This window comes from Malaclemys terrapin, chromosome 14, assembly GCF_027887155.1.
Source record: "Malaclemys terrapin pileata isolate rMalTer1 chromosome 14, rMalTer1.hap1, whole genome shotgun sequence".
Classification (NCBI taxonomy): Eukaryota; Metazoa; Chordata; order Testudines; family Emydidae; genus Malaclemys; species Malaclemys terrapin.
The window spans coordinates 35,782,136-35,807,162 of record NC_071518.1 but is presented as its reverse complement, the minus strand read 5'-3'; the positions used below and the strand labels follow the sequence as shown (position 1 = coordinate 35,807,162).

Below are 25,027 nucleotides of genomic sequence, written 5' to 3'. Positions count from 1 at the left end.
CCATAACTTAAATTTTGCAGGACTTTTACTGCAAACACACACACACGAAAACAGGTCACGTCTAGCTCCTTTTGCAGTCTCACAAGCACGGAGTTATGAAAGCATTCCCTCCCTCGCCCCTTTCCATATGTTTCAGCTGCAGTGTCCTGCAATTTCACACCAAAAAAAGAAAAAAAGGTTCAGGGTCACTGCATGAAAAGGAAGGAGAATTGCATTTACACAACTTTTCAGCAAAGCATGCTCACCACTTTCACCCAGCTCTAGTTTCTAGTATCTCCATGTCATTAGCATCCCGAAGGGAATGAAGAAGAGGGAGACTTTTTTTTTAAGGCGGGGATAATTTATCTATTTCAATTAGTTGTATTATGTCCAGCGCCTGTTTGCCACTGTGACAAGTACATAAAGAGTGACAGGAAAGGAATAATAAAGAGTGGTTATGTCTTCAAAACAGTCTCCCAATGGACTCAAGAATTTTTTCAAAACTGGAATCGTTCTCTAGCCCAGTGGCTGCTCTCAGCCCTGCAGAGCAGCAGCATGATGGGGAACAGGCATTTCTGAAGACAGAATTAGGTTGTTCTGTCTTATTCACTAACCTTCAGTGTGTGCATGTATCTATTTAGAGAATACCAGTGGAGTCACAGGAAAGTTGTTGCTGTATGTAATTACTTAGGATCTCTCAAGGATGCTTTTCTCCATTATGTTTGCCTTACCTTTGTTCTAGGTAACGCAGAGCCTGCCTTACAAACTCCATGCGCACCTCCATGTTGGTCCGGACTTTCAACGCATCGCTTGCAGGAACCAGCAATACCTCTGTCATTAGTTTAACCATGGCCCACATATCAGAGATATTCTAGAAATGAACCCGTTCATACAACAGTGATTATTACAGCCATTAGAGATTTACCTAGTCTGAGCAGTATGAGAGTTTACATAAAAAAGGATAAGTTACAGCTAGTCAAGACTTATAACAAAGACATTAGAAGCACACATCAGGGTAAGCCATCTGTCTGCCTGACAGAATGAGTCCAGGTGACAGGACGCATGCCAGAATTAGTCTGATAACGATGTTCCCAACCTCCTCTGCATCACCCCCCTCTAAAGGAGCATTTGCCTGCAAAGATTTTGCCTGACTGTGGTCCACAGATGACTGACTATGGCTTTCAGAGAGCTGGTTGGGGACTTGGTGATGGTTCTGTTTCCTTGTTTCCAGTCATTATATCACTCTAAAACAAATACTTTCCTAGCCATAGTTTCCGGATAAACACTTGCTGTAGTTGCCCTGTGAAGTTATGGAATCACAAACAGGAGGGGATGTATCCACAAGACTCTCTCTGTTCAGATGTGGTCCACATTATGAAAAAAGTAGAGACCCTGAGGCCTAGCTCTACATGCTTATGTAGTTATCAATACGCACAGGTAAAATAGTAAGACACATGGGATGAAATCCTGACCATACTGAAATCAATGGGAGTTTTGCCATCGACTCCAATGAGGTCAGAATTTCACCCACGATACTTCAATGTGACAAGAGCACTGAAACTCATTGAGTTGTCTCTGTTAAAATGAATACAGAATTGCTCAAAGCCCTCAGAGTCTGTTAGATCTCAATTACAGGTGTACATTCAAAGTCATTTAGGTTTGTTAGATGGCCAAGAAATTTTGGACACCTGGTTTGGCAACCTCCAAACTGGCTTTACTTTCCAGTATTAGTCATTTCCCTGTCCTCTTCCCACAGCTCTCCATAGCCTGTGCGTTTGTTTTGGAGGAAAGCGGGGGAGTGTTATAAGTACAGTAGACACTATCACTTGTACTGATCTAGAACTTCCTTTCTTCCCCCAAGCGTGAGTCATATACGCATTCAATCTCTCTCCTTACAACCCTTCTGCTTTAAGCTTACACCCACCTCATCGAGAACAGTTGTGTGAAGGACACTGATGTATGGATAACATTAAAAAAACTTTACACCTTTTTTTACCCTTCTTGATAAAAGCCCTTCCCTGCTATTCTTTCATCTGAAAGCTCTCCGAGCGAGACTCTGCTTTTCCATTGCAATGGAGTCATTCCTGACTTACACCAATGTAATTGAGAGCAGAATCAGGCTCTTTCATCACCTACAAGATGTCTAGCCAACTGGTAATTTCTTCAAGGATTTTTTTTAAAAGGATAACTTACATGAAAATAAAATAATGCACAAGTACAGAAAAAGAATACAAAAGCGCTGCAATACTCAGTAAAAGGTTAGAACTACTAAATTATACAATGAAGATCTCTGGCTCAGGTACTATGTCCAGCTGTGCATTTGGAACGTGCCTAGCACAATGCATCCCTGGTGCTTATGGGAACTCTGAGGTGTTACTGTAAAATGAAATATTGTGGAGGGAAAAGAAGAAAAGCAAAAACAGCAGCAAGTCCAAAAGCAGTGTTATTTTGCAATAGCACCTTTAGAGACGGCCACGGGCCAGCAAGAAGGTGAAGGGGTTTCCCAGATAGGTGGCACAATCTGGAACAAAGCTGAGACTTGATGAATTAAAGTTCACAGCACAATATATTTCAAGGAGTCTGCTATCCTAGCAATCCAGCTGAAGGAGTGAAATAGGAAAAGGAGATTTAATGTTGATTTAAAGCCACTGCGAGGCTATTTAGTCGGTGCTTGGGTTTAAACACGAGCCAGAATTATTATTGGGGACCAACCTACATTTTCCATAATCCAGATCTGAAGCTTAGTCCTTTCATTCACAAACACTTTGAAAGCACATGTAAACAATGGCACATGTGGATATCAGGGGGTCCTGTTTTTAAAGCAAGACACAACAGGATCCATTTAAAGTGAAATACTTGTTTCTAAGGATCACAATGCAATGAAACAGGGCAATTTTTTCTACCTCACTGTAAATAGAATTTCAGTCCCTGAGTTTACCACATGGGCCCTGCTGAAAGAACACTGCATTCCTGGCTCGTTATTTTCTGTAAAGCAATGCAATTTTTTCTTGTGATATCAGTACATTTTTGTAATTATCAGCAGGCTGCTAACCACAGCTGAAAGCAGATTAAGTACATCTCCCTATGTTAACTTATTGGCATTACCTTATCATCCTGTTCAGCAACAGCAACACAAAAGTCTACCAGGTTAGGCTGCAGATGTCCGTTCACTATCTTCTCATTATAAATATAAATCTGAAATGTATCAAAAGTGAGCAATTTTCACAATGCATATGATTCTTTCCTCCACCCTGCTACAGCAGCAGAATTTGAAACAGGCTTCAAGACTGGATGGCCTTCGGGGTATCTAGCCAGTTTTCTTCCCACATCAGCTGCCTTCTATCCAGGACAGAAAGGGAGGGATGGGCAGCAACATGAAATGCACCTCCACAAAACTACCACAGCCCCAGAGCTGCCTGAATGTCAGGAACGATACAGTTATTCAGTTGCTCTGCACGGCAGAGCTCTGCACTGGTTGCTATGTTAGACTAATTGCAACGTAGGAGGGAAAAGTGCTGGCAGATATATGACTGCCAGAGTGACATTTCACTGTATACCACTCTCATTTCTGTTGAAGAGACAGGAACAGAATTCTGGAAACCATAATATTAAGTCCCTTAGTGGTAGCAGTGTTTATAAAACCCTGACCCAGAGCAACCGTTACAGCAGAAAACTTGTTAAATAAAGCTGTGTTGCAAGAGAAAAAGTATTCCTTTCATAACCATCCTAGAGCCTTAAAATTCCTCCAGTCCTGCAAGAGATTATCTGCCCTGCAGAGTGAATTCCACTGAACATTGACCAAGCTGCTCTAACATTGCCCTCTCTTCGAGGAATTTTTAAGGATTGAGGACTGTAATTGACGTATAGAGAAATATATGCATTGAACAGATCAATTTTCCATTACAGTTCAGTTATTTGTGTATTAGAAGTTAGGTGAAGATTTTCAAAAATTGCTCCTAAACCCTCATTTGGGCACATCCATTTTCAGAGATGACTTCAGCCCACTTTTTCAGGTGCCTGAATAAGGATTTAGGAGCCTAATGCCCATTTTTAAAAATCTTGATCTTATTTTAGCTACTACTTTGCAACATTTTCCTTCATTCCCAGCCCAGAAACCTTCCCTTCCAGGTAAAAGGGCTAATTAGAGCTCCCTCTGAAAACCTTCTAGGCAGTTACCTGGAAGGGAGAGTTGGAGACTGACAAAAGGCTCCCCCCTACTCTCCAGCAGCTGGATAGACTATTGTCTCCTCCGTGTTCCTAGCATAGATGAAAGAAACTGTGCTCAGGATTCAAACTGCCCTCATGATGGTAATGCATTCCTCTACCACTACAGCAGTGGGCTAGGCCTCTGAACTATTCCATTACCAGGCAGTCAATTAAACTGGACTTCACTGTGCTCCTGTGAATGGTTCTGGGCTGCTGCATGGAACAATTATTTTATCCCGTATTAAAAAGAACTTCACTGTAGTTTTATTAAATAGCTACTGACACCATATGGAGACAGTTTGTAACAATCTGATTTTTAGAGGTGCCGAGCACCCTAAACTTCCATTGAAATCCATAGCAGCTGAAGGTGCTAGTATCTTTAAAATTCAGGTCCTCGGTTTTTGCAGTAGGGGATCTGATTGTTTCTTATTTACTGAATTTAGAAGTATTCCTATATTCATGGGCTATTAGAGTAAACCAAGTCTATTCCAGAAAAATTAGGAATGATCTTCCTGTAACCTAAAAACATGGCTTGAACCATATTGTATGGGGGCTTTAGCACCATAGTTCTACAGTGTAGATGGGAACCAACTAATTAATTATGGATTAACAACAAATAGAACAGAATCAGAACTGATGCTAAGTGAACAGAGGTATTTTGGCCCCAATCTTAAAAAACACGTTTATCAATGTGTAACTAATTCTGTACAGAGTTACCATGAGTGCATACAGAAATGAAAAACAGATGTGTAACTAGCCATCTGTCTGCACAAATACCTGATTTATGCATGTAAACCTGGTAATTCAGTGCAAGGAACTGGGCGCACAGTTTTGCGTGTGCAATTCTGAAAATAAAGTATCTGTCTTATTTTTCTTCCAACATTACTGGTAATCAGAACCTTAGTCTTTGAATAAAAAAGGAAATTAATTGCTTATGATTATGAATAGATTTACTATCTTCTCCTGAAATCTTTCAGATCAATTCCAATGCGGCCTTCTAATTCAGCCCTGGTGTTCTGCAGTTCCTCATAAGTGACCAGTTAAAACTGGATATAACTTGACAACTGCCATAATTAATATTTGAATCTCTTTCCCCACCGCCACATCCCCAATCACAAAGGGTGCCTTTGAAATCTGAAAAACTACAAGAATGTAGAGTGTTGGTTTGAATACTTTTACATTTTAAAATGAGTTTGGAAAGTCGCACATAAAAAGGATAAAAAAGTTTCCATTTACTATATAACCATGAATGATCTGGATAATTATACATGGTATCAGCATCACCTTTAGATGCAAAATTGTGCAGTAGAGAGAGAAGCACATTTCTGAGGAAAAAGTCAGGCTAAGTTTCTTGTCTTTTCTTGACTGCATTTTAATCCCAGCCAGGTGCTGTCATCCCTGTCCTGATGTACCTCTTTTCACTCACTAAGGACTTCTCCCATTTTATTCTCCCATGTCTGACGTGGCTAAGACACATTGGCAATGATTTGTTATCCCCTTTCAGCATACTCACTTGTCGGGCATAGGCCATCTCCACGCTATCCAAAGAGCTGCGACCTGGAGGACCCAACTCACTGATGCAACTGGGCTGTTGAACAAGAAACAGCAGTGATTAAGGAGTCTGTTGTTCAAATATAGCAGCTCCTTAGCATGCATTTTTAGTTCAGCCTCTTTGTGATGCACCACACCAAACAGGTCAAACCACTCCAATGTGTTTGTTTCTACCTCTTACCTATTCACAAGACAGCAAATGCAAAACTGCTTGTGGCCAGACATGCTCAAGAGGCAAAACATAGCAACCTATTGCTGAACTCTTCACATGTAGAAATCCACACTCAATGTCACTGAACTACTCTATTGTAAGCTTAGTACCATGTAAACTTGATGCTAAATGTATAAAAGAGCAGAAGCCTTCCTGACCCAGCACACAAACCAACCATTCACTTTTTCGGATTAGGAAGGAACCCCCTCAGAAGGCATTTTATAATTATTTCTCTGCTTATGGTTACTGAAATATTGTTTATTACAATGCTGCATACCTTCCTGTGAAGCATTTGATATTGGCTTTGGTCAGAGACAAGACATTGAACTTGAAGGACCATTGGCTCCATCCTATGTGGCAATTCTTATGTTCCTATTTTGCCCCACTGAAATGTATTGAGACTCACAAAGGAATAAGAACATTACACTACCTACCAAAGTTGGCCCTCCATTGCTGGCAACCTTAGCAGAGAGAGGTCAGTGAGTGATTGGACCTGGAGAATAAACCATTTTCTCATCCAGAAAGGTGACCCAGGCTTGAGACATATTGGCTTGATACTGGGGGATAGCTCACCACAACTTCTCTGTGTTAAGATTCTGTTCTTCTCTTAAAGGTGGAATAAACTAAATCCATGCTACTGTAGTGCGATAAGGCTGCATTGTCAAATGGCCATCACAAATTGCGGGCCCGTTTGTCTGTACAGCCATGGCTAAATGTGAACGCTCAATGCTATTGGAAAGAGGCTATTTCCAATGGAACATACTTGATCAAGACAGAGCAGGTGTTTGGATTTTACCAACCAAAATACAATTCCCTCCAATTCAAGCTATGTTTGTTAACATCTCCTCCTGTGTTTTGGTAGGAGGAGTCATTTTTTTAATGCCAGTTATCCTTTGCACAGTATTCCCTTATAGATAATTATATTAAGTTATGTATTTATAAAGCAAAACACATGTCCACCTATATGGCCTCTAAATTGGAATTAGTTACTTATTCTGATAAAGAGCATGTGGGGTTGGATAGTTTTTAAAATAAGCATTTTAATGTTAAAGCCAGTTATGGCTGGCTGGACCCCAGCCATTATCTATTGGGCTTCACTTTATCAATATTGTCAAAGGTCTTATTTTCCCTATTTGTAACCTATCCAGAGTGTTAATACTCTTGTGTGTAGATCAGATCACCTAAAGACATTGCTTAATGACATGTCATATCCATTATTGAAAAGGCTCAGTTTGCCATGCCTGCCTGTCTAAGCAAGTCTTTATCTTTAAACAGTCTTTGTTTGAACAGTCAGCTCCAGGATGGGTTTTCTTTTCACTTCTCGTTTAGTCCAGTCAAGCTATCTTCAGATCTGTTGAAATTCGTTGTGCTTTGGCAGCACTTACTGCGATTAATTGCAATAGAATATCCACCTTCCATTAAATAACACTTTTATTCAGCATCTGAAACTCGAGAGTGTGTCTCATTTTTGCTGCGTTCACAAGGGGTCTCTATTTAACTCTCACCTCATAAATTGGACATTGTTATATTTTGTTACTGTATTTCCTACATTTGTTTAAAATCAATATTTCACACCAAAAAATCATAAGACTTAAAAAGACAGTATTAAAATCACACTGCCAAGTTTATTACCTACTACTATTAAAGTAGTGTCAAGCAGATACTTGAAAATATTTTTTTAAAACCTTTCCCTCCCAATTTTGTCCCTTTGTATTTGACAAAATACTGATTTCCCACTCTGATTTTAACAAGGATTTATGTTACCATGGCTTTTTTGGTTTACTTCCCAGTGTGTTTGTGCTGGAATCATTTATTATGTCAGCAGCGACTTGGAAATGAGGTTTAGCTGATTGACTGATTGGTTTTGATTTCTCTGGCACCTAGCCAAAACTCTAGGCACCGCTTTTCACCTATGGGCAGGATATTCCATAATTACCACTTAAGGTTTTCTTGCACCTTCCTCTGAAGCATCTGGTATAGCCACTGGTATTGCCACATTGGATTAGACGAATTCTGCCATGGTCTAGTATGGCAGTACCTATGTCCTTAAATGGCCTGGGTTTTGCACCTCAGAGACTCTCTGTGTGTGTGTGTTAATGCCACGGCTGCTGTCAGTGGAGATTTTTAAACTGGACGCCTCTGGGTATAGCCGAGAGGGAACGGTTGGCAAGATGTTCTTTACACGGGCTCCTTGTGTCCCCAACTTTAATCTAAAATGGCCCAAATCTATTGACCTTCCAGGCACACGGCAATGGCTATTTGCAGGAGCCTTGTGGAACGACTGGGGTATATTTTTCTGGGGTATATTTTATATATATTGACTTGAGGGCTGGTTAAGTTGATATAATTTTTGTTGAGTTCCGGCTCTGTTACGTTGCTGGGTATATTGTCCTGCATGGATTGTGACCATAAATTGGGAAGAGTTTAAGAGCTTTGGACAGGTGCATCCTTGCACTTAAATCGGAATAACTAAATACAAGTATAGCAAAGGGAGAGAAGCTGTCTCTTAGCTAATAGGGTCCCAGAACCAGGAATTCCACCCAGAAACTTATCAGAAGCTCAGAACATTGGTGTTTTGCAACCCCTTGGCTCAAACAAAATTGAGCCAAATTTGGACCATCATTTTTAGCTGCATTATGCAGAATAGTAGATATGGATTTATTTGCTGTTTTCATTTCTTGGCAACAGTGCAGTGAAGAACTATTTAAAATATGGAGATATTTGAAAAATATGAAAAACATGCCCATGAGATTATAAATAATTAAAGACTGGTGAATTTAAGTACTAAGATTAATAATTTCCCCAAACTAAAAAAATATGTTTAAAAAGCACATTGTATACTAATAAACTCACATTTTAAAAATCTTTAAGAGTCATTCCTAGTGGATCCCGATATTTAGAAGTGTTCTATGCTTCTTTCAGTGCCAAATCAGCGGATACATATTCCTCTAAACCCACCTAAATAACGACAAAAGCTTTGTTCTGAAGAACAAAGAAGCTGTTAAAGCAGGTTTCCTGGGAAACAGAGGTGAAGGAAGAAATGGTGCTTTGCAGTCTCTCCCTCTGCTGTGCCAGATAAATTGCAGAACTATTTAAAGAAACGCTAAATTATGGACTCCATCATTATTCACTGATGAGATCTCAACTGCTAACACAAGCTGGGGGTGGGTGGGTTCGTTGTGACTTAATGTCACTTTTCAGTCAATGCCTGAATGCCACAAATATAAAGATTGAGGCTTTCATCTCTGAATCTGATTTCTTTCTCCTCCACTATCATTTTGCAGCACTGAACATGTATGTGGCTGCTACTCTACAAGGCTGTATGACTGACAGGCTGAAATGCACAAGTTAACATCTGAATTTAAAATACACGTCAAACTAGCAAACAACTGTTACAGGGATTTTTTTTTAAAAAACGTGTCTAATTTTCTTTCCTCCAGTTTTAATTTCATCATAACCTTTATGGTTTTGAAAATCATCTTTATTAACCATCTGCCAGAGACGAGAACTGCTAGAGCGACAGTACGTTCTTTAAATATCCATTGTCTCCACCTTTCAGCAACACATAAAAAGAATTCCAGGAGTTTACAAAATTGTTGTTTCCCTTCCTTTTGCATTCCCACATCCCACCTTTCACTTCTTATTAGAAGAGCTTCAGGAACAGGTTTAGTTCCCTGTTTTGCCACTTTAGATTTGAATTCCAGCTAGGCCTCTGGATTCTTTTTAAATCAGGTTGTCCCATGGAATTTTTCTGGCTGAGTCAATGTGATGGAAAAAACGATGACCTACGTTTCGTAACTGTTGTTCTTCAAAAGTTTGGCTTGGAGGCTGAGGGCTGCTTTGCTGAACCCTGGCCCTGGTTAGAGGAGGACTGAGAGGGTCTCCATCTATTACTCCTGCCCCGCTTCCTGCTATAGTCCTGTCTAGGGGGAGCAGGGTAGAGGCCAAGGGCAGGCTGTGCCTTAAATTACTTCCTCTGGGGGGCTGGCATATGAAGCCCCAGGGACTTCAGAGTGGCCGTGAGTCTTTCAGGCTGCGGAGCTTAGAGTCGGTTTGCTCTGAGAAAAGCCCTAAACAGTGGAATGGCAATTCTTGAATTGTCTGCTGGACTTCGTGCGGGACCCCCGACACCTGAAGTCACAAGCTCCTTCTTATGGCTACGGTTGTCGACACAGTCCGGGTTGCCGAGTCTGCTGATTCTACGGAAGCCTGTAAGGAGATCCTCGCGACTACCTTGCCTTCCTTGAGGACAGCAGAAAACTCCAAGCGGGAGTCAGCCGGCAGTAGCTCCTTGCATTTGGACATGTTCCAAGAGTTAAAACTATAGCGGCTAATGACTGCCTGCTGGTTGGCAATGTGAAGCTGGAGCCCCCTGGTAGAATAAACCTTCCTACTGAAGAAATCCAGCTTCTTCGCCTCCTTGGACTTAGGAGATGGTCCCGGTTGTCCTTGCCTTTCCTTTCGGTTGGCAGCCTCCACCACGAGTGTGCCCGGCTGAGGGTGACTGAACAGGTACTCATACCCTTTTGAAGGCACAAAATATTTCCTCTCCACCCCTTTGGCCATGGGGGGGGAAGAGAGGCGGCCATGTGCCACAATGCTTTAGCAGTGTTATGGATGGGGCAAAGCCACCCTCGAGAGACCTTCAGGCACGAGAATGTCAATCATGGCGTCAGTCTCCTCCAACACCTCCTCTGCCTGCATGCCCAAATTCTGAGCCACTCTTCTGAGCAACTCTTTGTGGGTTCTGTTGTCCATGGCCGGAAGCTGGTGGATATGCCTGCCACTGCTTCATCAGGGGAGGATGAGGAAGATGCCCGAGGAGGCATCAAGTCTTTCTAACCTTCTGGCTCGCAGGGATCCCCTGCACTGCAACGACCTGCGTGGTGCTGGGAGCAGTGCTGGTTTCCAGGCCCGTGATCGTCTCGGTACCGGCCCCGGTGCCAGGTCCCACTGCGGTCTTAGTGCCAGCCTGCATGCCATCTCTTGGCCTCACAGAGGTTCCCGGGCTAAAGATGACGATGATGGAGGGGCTCGTGTCTCTGAAACCACCTACAAGGATCTGGACCCTGGTCCTGGGGGTTGGTGGTAGGCCCATAGGGTCCAGAAGGGCCATTGAGCTGGTGCCATGGCATCATAGGCAATGGCTGTCCTTCCTCTTGTCTGGAGTGGTACCGGCTTTGCCTAGAAGCGTACGAATCCACCTCCGAGTCTGATGAGGCCTCCAACCTCAGCAACCAAGGCGGCATGGAGTGAGACTGTGCCGGGGAGCGGTGCCGCATCATCGCTGCCTTGCCCTTAGAAGGCACTGTGCCCCTGCAGTGCCAGTGCAGGCACTGTGCCCCATCACCGCTATGAGGTCCCTCGCTGCCTCAAAGGTGTCCGGCATGGAGGGAAAGTTTCTGTCTTCCCCCGAAACGCCTCCATTGGGGATTTCACTAGAACTGGACTCGATGGACCTTCCTGTGAGGCCAGAATTGACGATGCCAGCTGAGTCCGAGCCAGAGTAGGGTGTCCCGGAGTGGAACGCACCGCGCTAGTGCCTCCTCGCTCCACTGCTCGAGTGGGAGAGAGACTTCTGTCCGTCTTCTTTCTTTTGTGCAGGATCGGCAAATGGGAGCAGTGCCAGGCACTCGCATTGGAGGTGATCTTTGGCGCCAGGGAATGGCAGTGCCGAGGGTCCCTGTAACCCAAGTCCTTTCTCAGTGCCGCAACCTCTCGTACCGAGGCCGGTGCGTGCTATACCAAAGAGCTGGGTTTGGGGTCAGACGCTGCCTGTGCCGGCTGGGGACGAAGGGCAGACTCCATGAGGAGCAATTTCAGCCTAAATACCCTCTCCTTCTTAGTCCTTGGGCGGAGGCCTCTGCAGATTTTGCACTTCTCAGTCTAACAGGCTTCCCCCAAACACTTTAAGCAGGAGTCGTGTGGGTCTCCCCTTGTTATAGGCTTTGGACAGGACCCACACGGTTTGAACTCCTAAGACCGAGGCATGTCCCAGACCCCGGGAGGGGAAATGTGGTGGAGGGGAAAACCCCCCAACTAAAACTTACCTAAACTAACTATGGACTACTGGAATTAACTAATACTAAGTTTTCAACTATTTACAAGTACAAGAAAAGTCCACTAGGGGATGGCTTGCCGTAGCAAGAGAAGAGCTGCTCCAATGACAGTCACAGGTGGTAGGAAGGAACTTTTTTGCGACCAGGGGCTGCTAACAGGGAGTTTCGCAAGGGAGTTTGGAAGGGGAGTGGGAAGGGAGCGGGGGTCCCTTTATTCCCCTTAAAACCTATAAACCAAACTACATTCAAAACCTTTTGCTTAAACAACCCTTTCATTAACTAGGAGACAATGCAGGCAGAAGCCCAGCAACAGAATGGGGGCTATCCTGTTTATTGTGCTCAGTGTAGCATGTATGATTACCTGCCCTGTGGGTGAATGGCGTATGTGTGCATTCGGTGCAAGGAGCTCCTGGCCCTCAGAGACCATGTACGGACTCTGGAGGCAAGGGTGGCGGAACTGGAGGAGCTAAGGGAGGCAGAGAGGTATGTTGATGAGGCTTTCCGGGACACTGTAGAATTGTCCCATCTCCGGTCAGACAGCCCCTGCGCTGTTGAGGAGGATGAAAGGCCCAGGGAAGCAGAGCAGTCAACGGGAGCAGAGGGAAACCTTCCCATAGTTGGGACCCTCCTTCCAGATGGTGCTGGGGTTATCTCTCGCACTGAGGTTGCCTCTCCAGGGGAGGGAACTCCAGTTGCTAGGAAAAGGCAGGTGTTAGTAATGGGAGATTCGATCATTAGAAACGTAGATAGCTGGGTTTATGATGACCGGGAAAACGGCATGGTGACTTGCCTGCCTGGTGCGAAGGTTGTGGATCTCTCGAGGCATCTAGACAGACTTGTGTGTTGTTCTGGGGAGGAGCCGGTGGTCATGGTACATGTAGGTACCAATGACATAGGGAAGGGTAGGAGAGATGTCCTGGAGGCCAAATTTAGACTGCTAGGGAAGAGACTGAAATCCAGGACCTCTATGGTGGCACTCTCAGAAATGCTTCCAGTTCCACACACAGAGCCAGGTAGCTACTGGCACTAAACATTAAAAAGGTTGCAGAGCAGTTTTTAAACTAGGAGATGGGGGAAAGCCGATTGCTGCAGAGGAGCATGTGGATCGGACAGAGACTTCTCTTAGGTGAGAGTCTAACAATAGAGAATCTCCAGGTTATAGTCAGGAGCAGAGGATGGAGGAGGATAATGTAAGGGCCAGATCAGCCGAGAAACATTCACATAAAAAAGAATCTGACACATCAGAAAAGGGCAGACAAATAAAGAGTGACGAGTTTTTAAAGTGCTTGTACACAAATGGTAGAAGTCTAAATAATAAGATGGGTGAACAAGAGTGCCTCGTGTTAAAGGAGGATATTGCTATAATAGGCATCACAGAAACCTGGTGGAGTGAGGACAATCAATGGAACACAATTGTTTTGGGGTATAAAATATATTGGAATGACAGAACAGGTCGTGCGGGGGTGGGGTGGGAGAGTGGCACTATATGTGAAAGAAAATGTAGAATCAAATGAAGTATAAATCTTAAATGAATCCACATGTTCCATAGAATCTCTATGGATAGTAATTCCATACTCTAAAAAGAATATAACAGTAGGGATCTATTATTGACCACCTGACCAGGACAGTGATAGTGACGATGAAATGCTAAGAGAGATTAGAGAGGCTATCAAAATAAAGAACTCAATAATAGTGGGGGATTTCAATTATCCCCATATTGACTGGGTGCGTGTCACCTCAAGACGAAATGCAGAGACAAAGTTTCTCGATATTTTAAATGACTGCTTCTTGGAGCAGCTGGTACAGGAACTCACAAGGGGAGAGGCAATTCTCAATTTAGTCCTGAGTGGAGCGCAGGAGCTGGTCCACGAGGTAACTCTAACAGGACCGCTTGGAAATAGTGACCATAATATAACAACATTTAACATTCCTGTGGTGGGAAGAACACCTCAACAGCCCAACACTGGCATTTAATTTCAGAAAGGGGAACTATGCAAAAATGAGGGGGTTAGTTAAACAGAAATTAAAAGGTACAGTGACTAAAGTGAAATCCCTGCAAGCTGCTTGGGCGCTTTTTAAAGACACCATAATAGAGGCCCAACTTCAATGTATACCCCAAATTAAGAAACACAGTAAAAACTAAAAAAGAGCCACCATGGCTTAACAACCATGTAAAAGAAGCAGTGAGAGATAAAAAGACTTCCTTTAAAAAGTGGTAGTCAAATCCTAGTGAGGCAAATAGAAAGGAGCATAAACACTGCCAAATTAAGTGCAAGAATGTAATAAGAAAAGCCAAAGAGGAGTTTGAAGAACGGCTAGCCAAAAACTCCAAAGGTAATAACAAAATGTTTTTTAAGTATATCAGAAGCAGGAAGCCTGCTAAACAACCAGTGGGGCCCCTTGATGATCGAGATACAAAAGGAGCGCTTAAAGACGATAAAGTCATTGCGGAGAAACTAAATGGATTCTTTGCTTCAGTCTTCATGGCTGAGGATGTTAGGGAGACTCCCAAACCTGAGCCGGCTTTTGTAGGTGACAAATCTGAGGAACTGTCACAGATTGAAGTGTCACTAGAGGAGGTTTTGGAATTAATTGATAAATTTAACAGTAACAAGTCACCAGGACCAGATGGCATTCACCAAAGAGTTCTGAAAGAACTCAAATGTGAAGTTGCAGAACTATTAACTAAGGTTTGTAACCTGTCCTTTAAATCGGCTTCTGTACCCAATGACTGGAAGTTAGCTAATGTAACGCCAATATTTAGAAAGGGCTCTAGAGGTGATCCCAGCAATTACAGACCGGTAAGTCTAATGTCGGTACCGGGCAAATTGTCAGACACATAGAAAAACAAACTGTTGAGCAATAGTCAACATGGTTTCTGTAAAGGGAAATCGTGTCTTACTAATCTATTAGAGTTCTTTGAAGGGGTCAACAAACATGTGGACAAGGGGGACCCAGTGGACATAGTGTACTTAGATTTCCAGAAAGCCTTTGACAAGGTTCCTCACCAAAGGCTCTTACGTAAATTAAGTTGTCATGGGATAAAAGGGAAGGTCCTTTCATGGATTGAGAACTGGTTAAAAGACTGGGAACAAAGGGTAGGAATTAATGGTAAATTCTCAGAATGGAGAGGGGTAACTAGTGGTGTTCCCCAAGGATCAGTGCTCAGACCAATCCTATTCAACTTATTTATAAATGATCTGGAGAAAGGGGTAAACAGTGAGGTGGCAAAGTTTGCAGATGATACTAAACTGCTCAAGATAGTTAAGACCAAAGCAGACTGTGATGAACTTCAAAAAGATCTCACAAAACTAAGTGATTGGGCAACAAAATGGCAAATGAAATTTAATGTGGATAAATGTAAAGTAATACACATTGGAAAAAATAACCCCAACTATACATACAATATGATGGGGGCTAATTTAGCTACAACAAGTCAGGAAAAAGATCTTGGAGTCATTGTGGATAGTTCTCTGAAGATGTTCACGCAGTGTGCAGAGGCGGTCAAAAAAGCAAACAGGATGTTAGGGATCATTAAAAAGGGGATAGAGAATAAGACAGGGAATATATTATTGCCCTTATATAAATTGATGGTACGCCCACATCTTGAATACTGCGTACAGATGTGGTCTCCTCATCTAAAAAAAGATATACTGGCACTAGAAAAGGTTCAGAAAAGGGCAACTAAAATGATTAGGGGTTTGGAACGGGTTCCACATGAGGAGAGATTAAAGAGGCTAGGACTTTTCAGCTTGGAAAAGAGGAGACTAATGGGGGATATGATAGAGGTATTTAAAATCATGAGTGATGTGGAGAAAGTGGATAAAGAAAACTTATTTACTTATTCCCATAATACAAGAACTAGGGGTCACCAAATGAAATTAATAGGCAGCAGGTTTAAAACAAATACAAGGAAGTTCTTCTTCAGGCAGCGCACAGTCAACTTGTGGAACTCCTTGCCTGAGGAGGTTGTGACGGCTAGGACTATAACAGCATTTAAAAAGAGAACTGGATAAATTCATGGTGGTTAAGTCCATTAATGGCTATTATCCAGGATGGGTAAGGAATGGTGTCCCTAGCCTCTGTTTGTCAGAGGATGGAGATGGATGGCAGGCGAGAGATCACTTGATCATTGCCTGTTGGTCCACTCCCTCTGGGATACCTGGCATTGGCCACTGTTGGTAGACAGTATACTAGGCTAGATGGACCTTTGGTCTGACCTGGTACGGCCGTTCTTATGTTATGTTCTTAACTGAGGAAGCAGCGGGTCGTCAGGGACCTATATACACCACAATGAAAGCGTGACTCCAGGGGGCTCCACAGCCGATCCGATGGTTACCACTAGGGGAAAAACCTTCCGACGACCGTGCCCGCAGTGCTTACACACCTACTTGGAATCGACATGAGCAAGCACTCAAAGAAGAATGGCGGCATTACCTCTTGTAACTGAATTGGAAATTGAAGACAGCACTTTTAGGCTCGTTTTAAGAAGTGGACACTAAAGTCAACGAGTTAACGTGGAACATGGCATTTGCCACTCCCTGCCCCAAAATGGAATAACAGAGCACTGTGCAAGCTGTCATTTTATAACCAGCAACCTCAAAGAGCTATTTCTACTGTGAAATGGGAAAGGGGGCAGAGGTAATCAAATATTTAAAAGGGTGGAGATTATAAAAGAAGAGAGAAACACTAGCAGCTGATAAGGCAACATGTATTATGTTATTATCTTAAATGCAACAGCAGCAGGAAAAGAAACACAGGGAGAAAGTGTGTTGGATGAATTGGAGAAATATATGCATGCACATCCACACCCTTATGTTTATGTAGTGTCCTACGATTTAAATGGTTTGTTCTGCTTTCACGACTCATTTGTTTCTTCCTGTCAAGAATTCAGGTCTTTAAAAAGATTTTTCTAGGACTGCAATATTTATTTTCAAAAGTATCCATTTCCAAAAATTGCCATTAGACAGCACTGTCATCACACTTCTCTTTTAAAATTAATTTTGCTCAACAATGCTGCCTTTTCAAAGGATTCTTCCTTCATTTGTACTCAGCCGAGGATTTATTTTCACTTGTGCAACAAACCGCATGCTTATAAAGATGCATTATTCATCAATCTCATATGCATATGAACATTTGTAAGCAGAAACCTGGGCAGACATTTTGTCACAGCTCCAAATGGCTTGGCCAGTAGACACAGTATATTACTGTGCAGGAGACCAGGATGGGAGAACACCCATCAAAATACTCACATTTTTGTGCAGCGCTGCCTGAAAGCATCATGAAGTCCTAGAATTCAGGGAATGTGAAGGCATGCGATACTGGGCAGAAGGAAGATTTAGAGCAGTAGTACCTCTTCCTCACTGCAGGAACGGGCTGCTTGACAGCAAAGCTTTACAACAGGAGGGGAGTATCCGGGATAGAGCAAAAAGCAGCCGCTCAGAATGACAGGCCAAAAGAAAAGCCTAAAAGCTAATGTGAACTGGCCTGATTACATGACCAGTTCTGAAACACGCAACCAGGTTTAGACGGGTAACACAAAACCCAAGATCTCCTCCCATTTCCCATGCAACATGTTTTTTGGGAGAAATAGTTGGCGGGGGGAGGGAGGACTCAGAAGCAAGTCCTGTGCTGGCTTCTTTGAATTGCACGCTTTGCCTGTTAATTGGTCTTATTTCCATGAGTAATGTACTGGTATTTCAGTCTGCCCAAATTGGCTTGCCCAAAGCCTGAGAACTGGCTCACTGGCTGGCTTGCCTCCTGCTGTGTTTGGAGCTGTGCCTTTTCAACTGATTCTGCATCTCCAAAGGATATCAATTAAGCCTCTGCTATATTCTACGCACTGGGTCTGTTTGTGTCACACACACACACAAAATGTATTTGACTGGAACAAGGCTTTAGAAGAACAACCTGCTGTGGGGAGGTTAGATAACCGGCTTTTAACACAGTAGATGCACTTCAAACCTCTCAGACCTTTGACTTCTCAAGGCAAGGACTGGAATATATCAAGGATTTTAAATGCTCTTGAAATGACACACTGATACCACAAGAGCTTTGAAGGGGAGAGTGGAGTATAGAGACTGGATCTGCACTATCATTCTATAAAACTCATTCACAAAAATTATTGGGGGAAATCTCTTTCCACCCAGGTGTCACTCTGTGTCTTAAGTGCTTTGGAGGAGGTTAGTGTCCATTTTGATATCAAAGATGTAGGAAGACAAGATTTGCCATAATCAGAGCCGTCCGTTGGGCTACTAATTACGGTATCCAGTTTTTGCCAGCAGCCAATAGCTGATGTTTCAAAGAAAAGCAAAAGAAAACTTCAAATAGATCACACACACACACACACACACACGCACGCACAATTAAGATGCTGGAAAATACCAGAATAGCTTCTGAGGCTTGCGACGTGGGAGTCTGTAGACAATGGGATGGTCTTGCCTAGTTTTAAATTAGTTTAGCTTGCATTATTTGCCATTCCTAATACAGCAAAGCTGGACAGCCTGCCGGGAAGCCACAGTAAAGCACCAGTAAAATACCTTCCAGGGGGAGGGGGTTTCCATAAAAAGAAATGTATTAACTGGATTAACCTATATTTAAGGGATCAGCAATCAAGGAGGAACATTTCATTAACAACTTTTAATTATTTCCAAATCCCCATACAGACCATAGCCCATTAACACCAGTATTGAAAAAAAAAATAATAATAACACTCCGCAGTTTGCAGTGCCATCAACTGCTCCAATGAACAGGAGCTTTACAGAAGAGAAGAGAAAAAAGCAAGGCTAAAAAACGGGACTGTTTTCAGACTTTTAAGCACAGTAATACACTGCTTCTCCTCTTCAAGGTTATAGTTTTGCATGGAACAGTGGCTGGTGGGCTGGGATGTAACTGCACACTCCAGGGACCTAGTTTGGCCTGGTGCTCCCAGCACAAAAGAAGTAGCGTTACCATAGCTTTGCGCTCAGCTGTGTGCAGTTATGCTCACAATGTCGGTTTTTTGAAAAAAAAGAATATACTGGGTAATTTTTTTTTTTAAATTTGCACATGAGTATGTATCCAGCTTTCCTTAAATGATTTTGTTACTCTTTTATTCATTTTAATTAATTTGCATCGAACCAACATACAGATGAGGTCTCAGAAGCATAAAACACCAACCTCCGTAGAAAATGGCACCTTCAATAGGAGCCCAAGCTGTGACATTTGCTGTTTGAAGCATGTGAATTAGAGGCGGCTTGCAGTTAAACTGGTCTCAGCACAGAGAAATTTGGAGGATAAAACCCTCCTGACCCAAATCACACTCCCACACTTCTCTGTTCATTTGGTTTCTCCAAGTCAGCCCATGACAAATCAAACAAGTGAATGTAGCTGCCCGCTGTAGGTAGAAGGAATACCATCTATCTAGGCTGGTACAAGATGATATTGGAGAGATACAGGGTAAGAGTAAGGTTTAGACACTACCCGCAGTTATACCCAGGCAGCAACAATGACTTCACCAGAGCTGCCTGGGTATTACTGCAGGCAAAGTTCTCCGCAATGGTGTTGATGGGATCAACGTGTCTAACAAGTTCCAACCTGTGTAAGCTGTTGCATAATAAATGGGAACAACAATAAGTGTTCTACTGTATAAATCACTCAGTAAATAAAAATCATTTTAAAACGTCCTGGTCACTTTAGAATTCACGAGAGGTTTTTAACTAAATACCACAACCTCTCTTTTTTCACACAATCGTATCTGTACAATAATCCCTATTGAATTCAGCAACACTGGAATACTAGCTGTGAGTGTATTGTATAGAACCACACACAATGTTTATCAAATTTCAGAAATACCTCATTTTCCTGGGTAAAGTCAAGAGCATCTTCTCCTGAAGCAAGTAGCGTATGAAGGATCCTTTGTTTCACCTGTTCCCATTCGACCAGCATTGATTCTCGGTGGTACTCTTCAGCCATACCAAAGGTCTATTAGCAGAGAAAAATAAAAGCTAAGGAACACCCAGAAACACCAAATACTCTTTAAAGGACAACATTAATTATAACCACTAACTAGTTCTGCTGTAAGTAAAGCACAGACAGGAATCAAAAGTAAAGAAAAACATTAACTAGTTTAACGAATGTTGAGAGAGCCCTAGAGCCAATGTCCAGCAGTAAATAATTTAGAAGGTAGTATCGTTCAGGTTTTTGATGATTCAAACAAGCAAAGGGCTAGCAAAACGAAGGCATTTTAACACATGTCTAGCTCTGTAAAATGAGTGCCTTGCACAATTGAGCCCTGCTCCTGGTTGAAGCCTCTAGGCACTACTGTAATACAGATAACATTAATAGATTTGCTTTCAAAGATGTACATTACTGATGCAACACACAGAGCAATCTGAGGTTCATTCCATCTCTACCAGACACACCACAGGGAATTGGTTGAACTCCCAACTTTCATCAGTTGGTGTCAACTGCAGCTTCTGTTGCCAAAAAGTCTGGAGTAGAAATACAGATGATGCAGTATTTGTCCACAGACCTGCTGTACCAAAAGAGGAAAAGATTTCTTATCATCTTAACTACAGGTTTAATTCTGTATCAGATTGCCCAATTAAATGGAAGTAAGGGAATCATAGTCTGCAACGTCTGCTCCGCTTTTAGGTTTCGAGGAACATTTGAAATTGCCTTGTGTATTCACTTTCTGCATGGAAGACCACCAGTTAGGAATGGGTTGATCGTTGTTGCTCCGTCAGAGGCAGGTAGCGCTACCCCTCTACACTACAGCCACCTCACATCACTGGTCAAATACTTCCTCGGTATCCAATACTACTAGATAGCTAATAGGAAAACTGGCAATAAACACAACTAGAACTGCCCCCTTTGCATCTCAAAACCTTGTCCAGGGACAAGTAGAAGCTGGCTGCTCCACACCATTAGGGCTGTTAGAAGGTGAGTTCAGTAAGGAGATGAAGGGGATAGAGCTGGGAGTCCCCCCACCCCGCCGACTGTGCCCTGCTCCAGACCTACATCTCAACCAGGGTAAGTCCCATTTTGGTCAGTCCATCCATTTGCTGGGTGCCTATCAGTGAGGGAAGAGATGACAAGACACCTCTTTCTGGGGTAATGAACAGCTGCAGGTGACAGACTAGGCAAAAGGGATCTGCTCTGAGGCCATCATGCCGTCCCCACACTGCCACCATTACCTGATGTGCCTTTTTACAGGCATATCTGCCACCACGCTGCATTATACCCCAAGCTAGGGAGACTGGGAGGCCGGGTCAGATCCAGGTTCTGCTGGAGACTGGAGGTGCTAATGCTTTTTCAATATGGAAGCAGAGCTATCTGTCACTCAGGGTGTGAGGAGAAGTCAGCCCATTCCAAACCGGGGGTGGGAGGCCTCCCTCACAGAAACAATAAAGAGTGACGTGAGTGAAATCTGCACCTAGGACTATTTCTTCAGGCAACCTTCCCTGTCCCACATCCTTCTCTGTTCTTGACTTTAGAGTAAACCCAAGGTTTCCAGGTCAAATTTGTTCCACCTACGTTGAAAAGATTAGCCCTTCTATTAGGCAGCTAGTTTTGGTGGGCTCTTGGGCAGTCCAGTTAAAATAAAGATTTCATTGTATTATTACTTCGCCCCTAAAGAATTTAAAAAGAAAAAACTAGGGAAGAGAGATAAAAATTCAGGATATCTAAGTGGCATACTATGTGTTTGTACAGTGCCTAGAACAATGGGGCCCTGATCCTGACTAGGGCCTCTGTCTTATAAACAACGTACAGAATGCAGGGACTGTATTCCATCTGCTTGGGAGGGGAATCACCGCAGATGATAACAGAACAATCACTTGGCCTGCTGAAGACCTAGAAGCTATAAGAAGAGGTACTTTAGGACTTAATTGACTCTTCTTATGGGGTAGGAGGTTGGATTCCGGGACAGAAGTGGCACTGGATTTCAGTGAGCTAGGTTTCACGGCAAAAACACTTCCCACTTTCTGTCACCTGCTTGCCAGGCTGGGAGTGCCATGCCAGCATCCCATTCAGGAGTGGAGCTCACAGACGCTGAAGGCAGCCCACCTTAACCTTGGCCAGGAGAACAGTATGCAACATGGGGAACTGGACTGCAGGCAGGTGTTGTCGGGAGGAGCCACGGAACGTTGTAAGAAACACAAATAGGCCCCAGTGAGGCATGGAAAGCAACGATTAAGGGTCTGAAAGTGCTAAACACCTACAACTCACATGGAGTTCATGCTCAGCACCTTTCAGGGTCAGTCCCTACGTTGCCCAGTTCTCTCAGCCTTTCCGAAATTCAGGGAAGTAAACGAGACCACCTTATCTTGGAAACAAAGATAGTTTCTCTCTAAAGTGACTAAACTGCTGAGACGCTGAGCCCTTCAGATATGACTTTTAAACTCACGGAAGGAAAAGAGTTTGCTCATTATTCATTCAGCAACAGCATTAGAGAAGAGATGTTGCTTCATTGCAGTCCCATTCATTATTGGTGTGATGGTGACAAGTAGCCACGAACAAATGAGACAGGAAATATCCTAACATGTCCAATAGCTCCAGATAGAGAGGAGATTATCTTAGATCAGGTGTAATCAATTATTTTTTTTTGTCAAGGTCTAAATTTCTTGGTCAAGGTATATTCAAGGTCCAGAGAAAATAATATAAAAACAACAACAATAATGATAATAAGTAAATAGAAAGATTTCAGGGTCCGTTCAAAAGTGTCTGGCAGTCCAGATTTGGCCCGCCGTCTGCCTATTGACTACCCCGATCTCACTTCCTTTCCCGCATCCAACTCTCTTTCACATACACCCACAATTTTGCACTGTGCTGTGTGACTAAATGTTCTGGTTGGCTGCACTCATTTTTTTCAATCGCATTATGGCCCAATGTTAGGATACTGTCCTTTGGAAAAAACACGCATCAGTATATATGACTTCATAAAAGGCCATGGCATTTGACAGCAAACATTTAATTGTGGTGCCTGCATATAAATTGGTCATGAGATTTTTGTTTCTTCCCTATTGTATAATATTAAATACTCTTATATAGTCAGGACTGGATCCAGCTAGGCTCCATATTTTCACTGCGGTGTCATTACCTTTATGGTTAAACAGAAATACCAATTATTAAAACAAGTGTTTGTGTGTATATAGAAACACAGTGCTGCAATATTTTTGCATATAGCTTCAGCGAATATCATTTTTATACACAAAAAATTTAGCTCTGAACATTTACTCACTAAAAACCAAACCATTTAATAAGGACGCTTTGAATGTTATATATATACACACACAATAGTTAAATCTCATAGCACTATTGCTTGCTGGACTCTGAACACAAGTACTCACTGTATGTAGAGAACATCACAACTTGTCATATGCACGTGTAAACTGAGACATACTTACAGTGAATTCACTGCATATTGTCCTTTTATGGAAAGTTATCATTTGGGGGGTCTGCTCCCTCCCCAAGACATTTCTTAATAAGTAAGGGTCAGAGTGTTTCTCAGTGTCACAAAGAGGATGTTGCCACTTTAATAAAGAGGTTCTAATGTCCAATACTCTGTGTTGTGTGGGTCTCCGATCTATTGTCTATTGTCAAACCCATAACGGCTACCCCACTCATTAACAGAATTACCACATTCTCAGAATCCAACTCATTATACTGCAAGGACTTTCTGAAACTACAGTTTCAAAGGCTATGTACACGAAAACTAATTTTACTCTATTTATAGAGCAAGGAATAAGTAGTACTAGCCATTTATAATTGTTCCATACACTGTGAAAGATTCAAGAGCTTTTAAATTTTGTCTGTTTATCAAATACAGCATTTCATTTGTAGAACTGTCCTTCAGGATTTTTTTTAATACTACTTTCCAACTTACTCTTTTCCTGGACTCTTCAATGGCTGACAGCAAAGCATTATCTTTTTCATTCTTCAGGAATCCCTATGGAAAGGAGAAATACAGTTTCAGTTGAAAATCAGCCTTACATCAGATGCACACTGCACTACTCAGCTCTTTCAACTTTAAGAAGTGCTAGCAGCTTTCTCCCCAATCCACCCCCGAGGAATTTAAAGGTCATTTTATTTCACTCAAGGTACAGTAAGATGCCCATAAAGCTCAATGTGAAAATGAAAATACATTAATCCCCTGTTTTAATATGCATTAAATCCTAGTGAAGGGTCCTGCTTCTATTCTCTTTTATCTCTGTGTCCCAGCAACTGCTTCCTCTCGCTCCCCATTTGAGGGAACCCGGGTGAAAGCTTGTTAGAGCGATAAGCTGAGATAAGATTGTTGGACCTTGGTAAGTAAAGAAGGTTTGGACTTCACAGCTTCAGGTAAGGGCAGAGTCTTAGAGGCCAACTGGAAAGCATGAATAAGAGCTTAAGGAAATGAGTTGCACACAGGTAAAATGACTAACAGTTGAAAAACACTCTGGAAAAGTTTGCAAACAGTCTTTTCCCTCCTCCCCTCAGCACATCAAAAAAAGGGGATTTTTTAAAAATCTATTTAGATTATTTTTTTCTCACGCATGGCTGGTCTAGGTTAGCAAAACATGCAAGCCATTGCAGTTAATACCTTGCCTGCACCTGCATGTTATTTTTGTGTTACTCTTCATCAGCAAGAACATGTTGTATTTCAAAGATTTGCAGTGGATCTCATTCATTACCTTCAGAAGCAAGCACTAAGACCAACCAAGATGCAGAATTATTAGCGCAGAATTCACATCTCTTTATTTTGTAATTTTGCTGCGATGCATCTCCAATTACCAAATCATCCAGGTTTGCTATCCCTGGACTTGGAGTCAACTCATTAGTAAGCCTTAAAAATAAAAAAAACTACCCACCAACTTTCATTTCCCCTAAAAATATCAAGTACAATGACTGATAAAATAGGAATAACTTCAAACTGTGTGTGTTAACTGAAGAAAGCTCGCAGATTAAGAGTAGGAGGTCAGCATGTTTTACCTTTGATGTTGTATGCACTAATCATAAGAATATATGGTAGTGGCAGCACCTAGTGGTCCCAATCAGGAAT

General features: G+C 42.5%; 1 protein-coding gene across 3 annotated transcripts in view; it reads right to left on the bottom strand.

The window, feature by feature from the left end:
• NUP93 (nucleoporin 93) overlaps nt 1-25,027 on the bottom strand; it is a 130,591-nt gene that overhangs the window by 26,227 nt on the left and 79,337 nt on the right. For all 3 annotated transcript variants that reach the window (XM_054049223.1, XM_054049222.1, XM_054049224.1), the window contains exons 4-8: nt 23,873-23,935; nt 19,840-19,968; nt 5,699-5,773; nt 3,085-3,174; nt 711-850 (exon numbers count right to left, since the gene is read on the bottom strand). In XM_054049223.1, the coding sequence (XP_053905198.1) occupies nt 711-850; nt 3,085-3,174; nt 5,699-5,773; nt 19,840-19,968; nt 23,873-23,935 (497 nt within the window). The remainder of the gene's footprint in view (nt 1-710; nt 851-3,084; nt 3,175-5,698; nt 5,774-19,839; nt 19,969-23,872; nt 23,936-25,027) is intronic.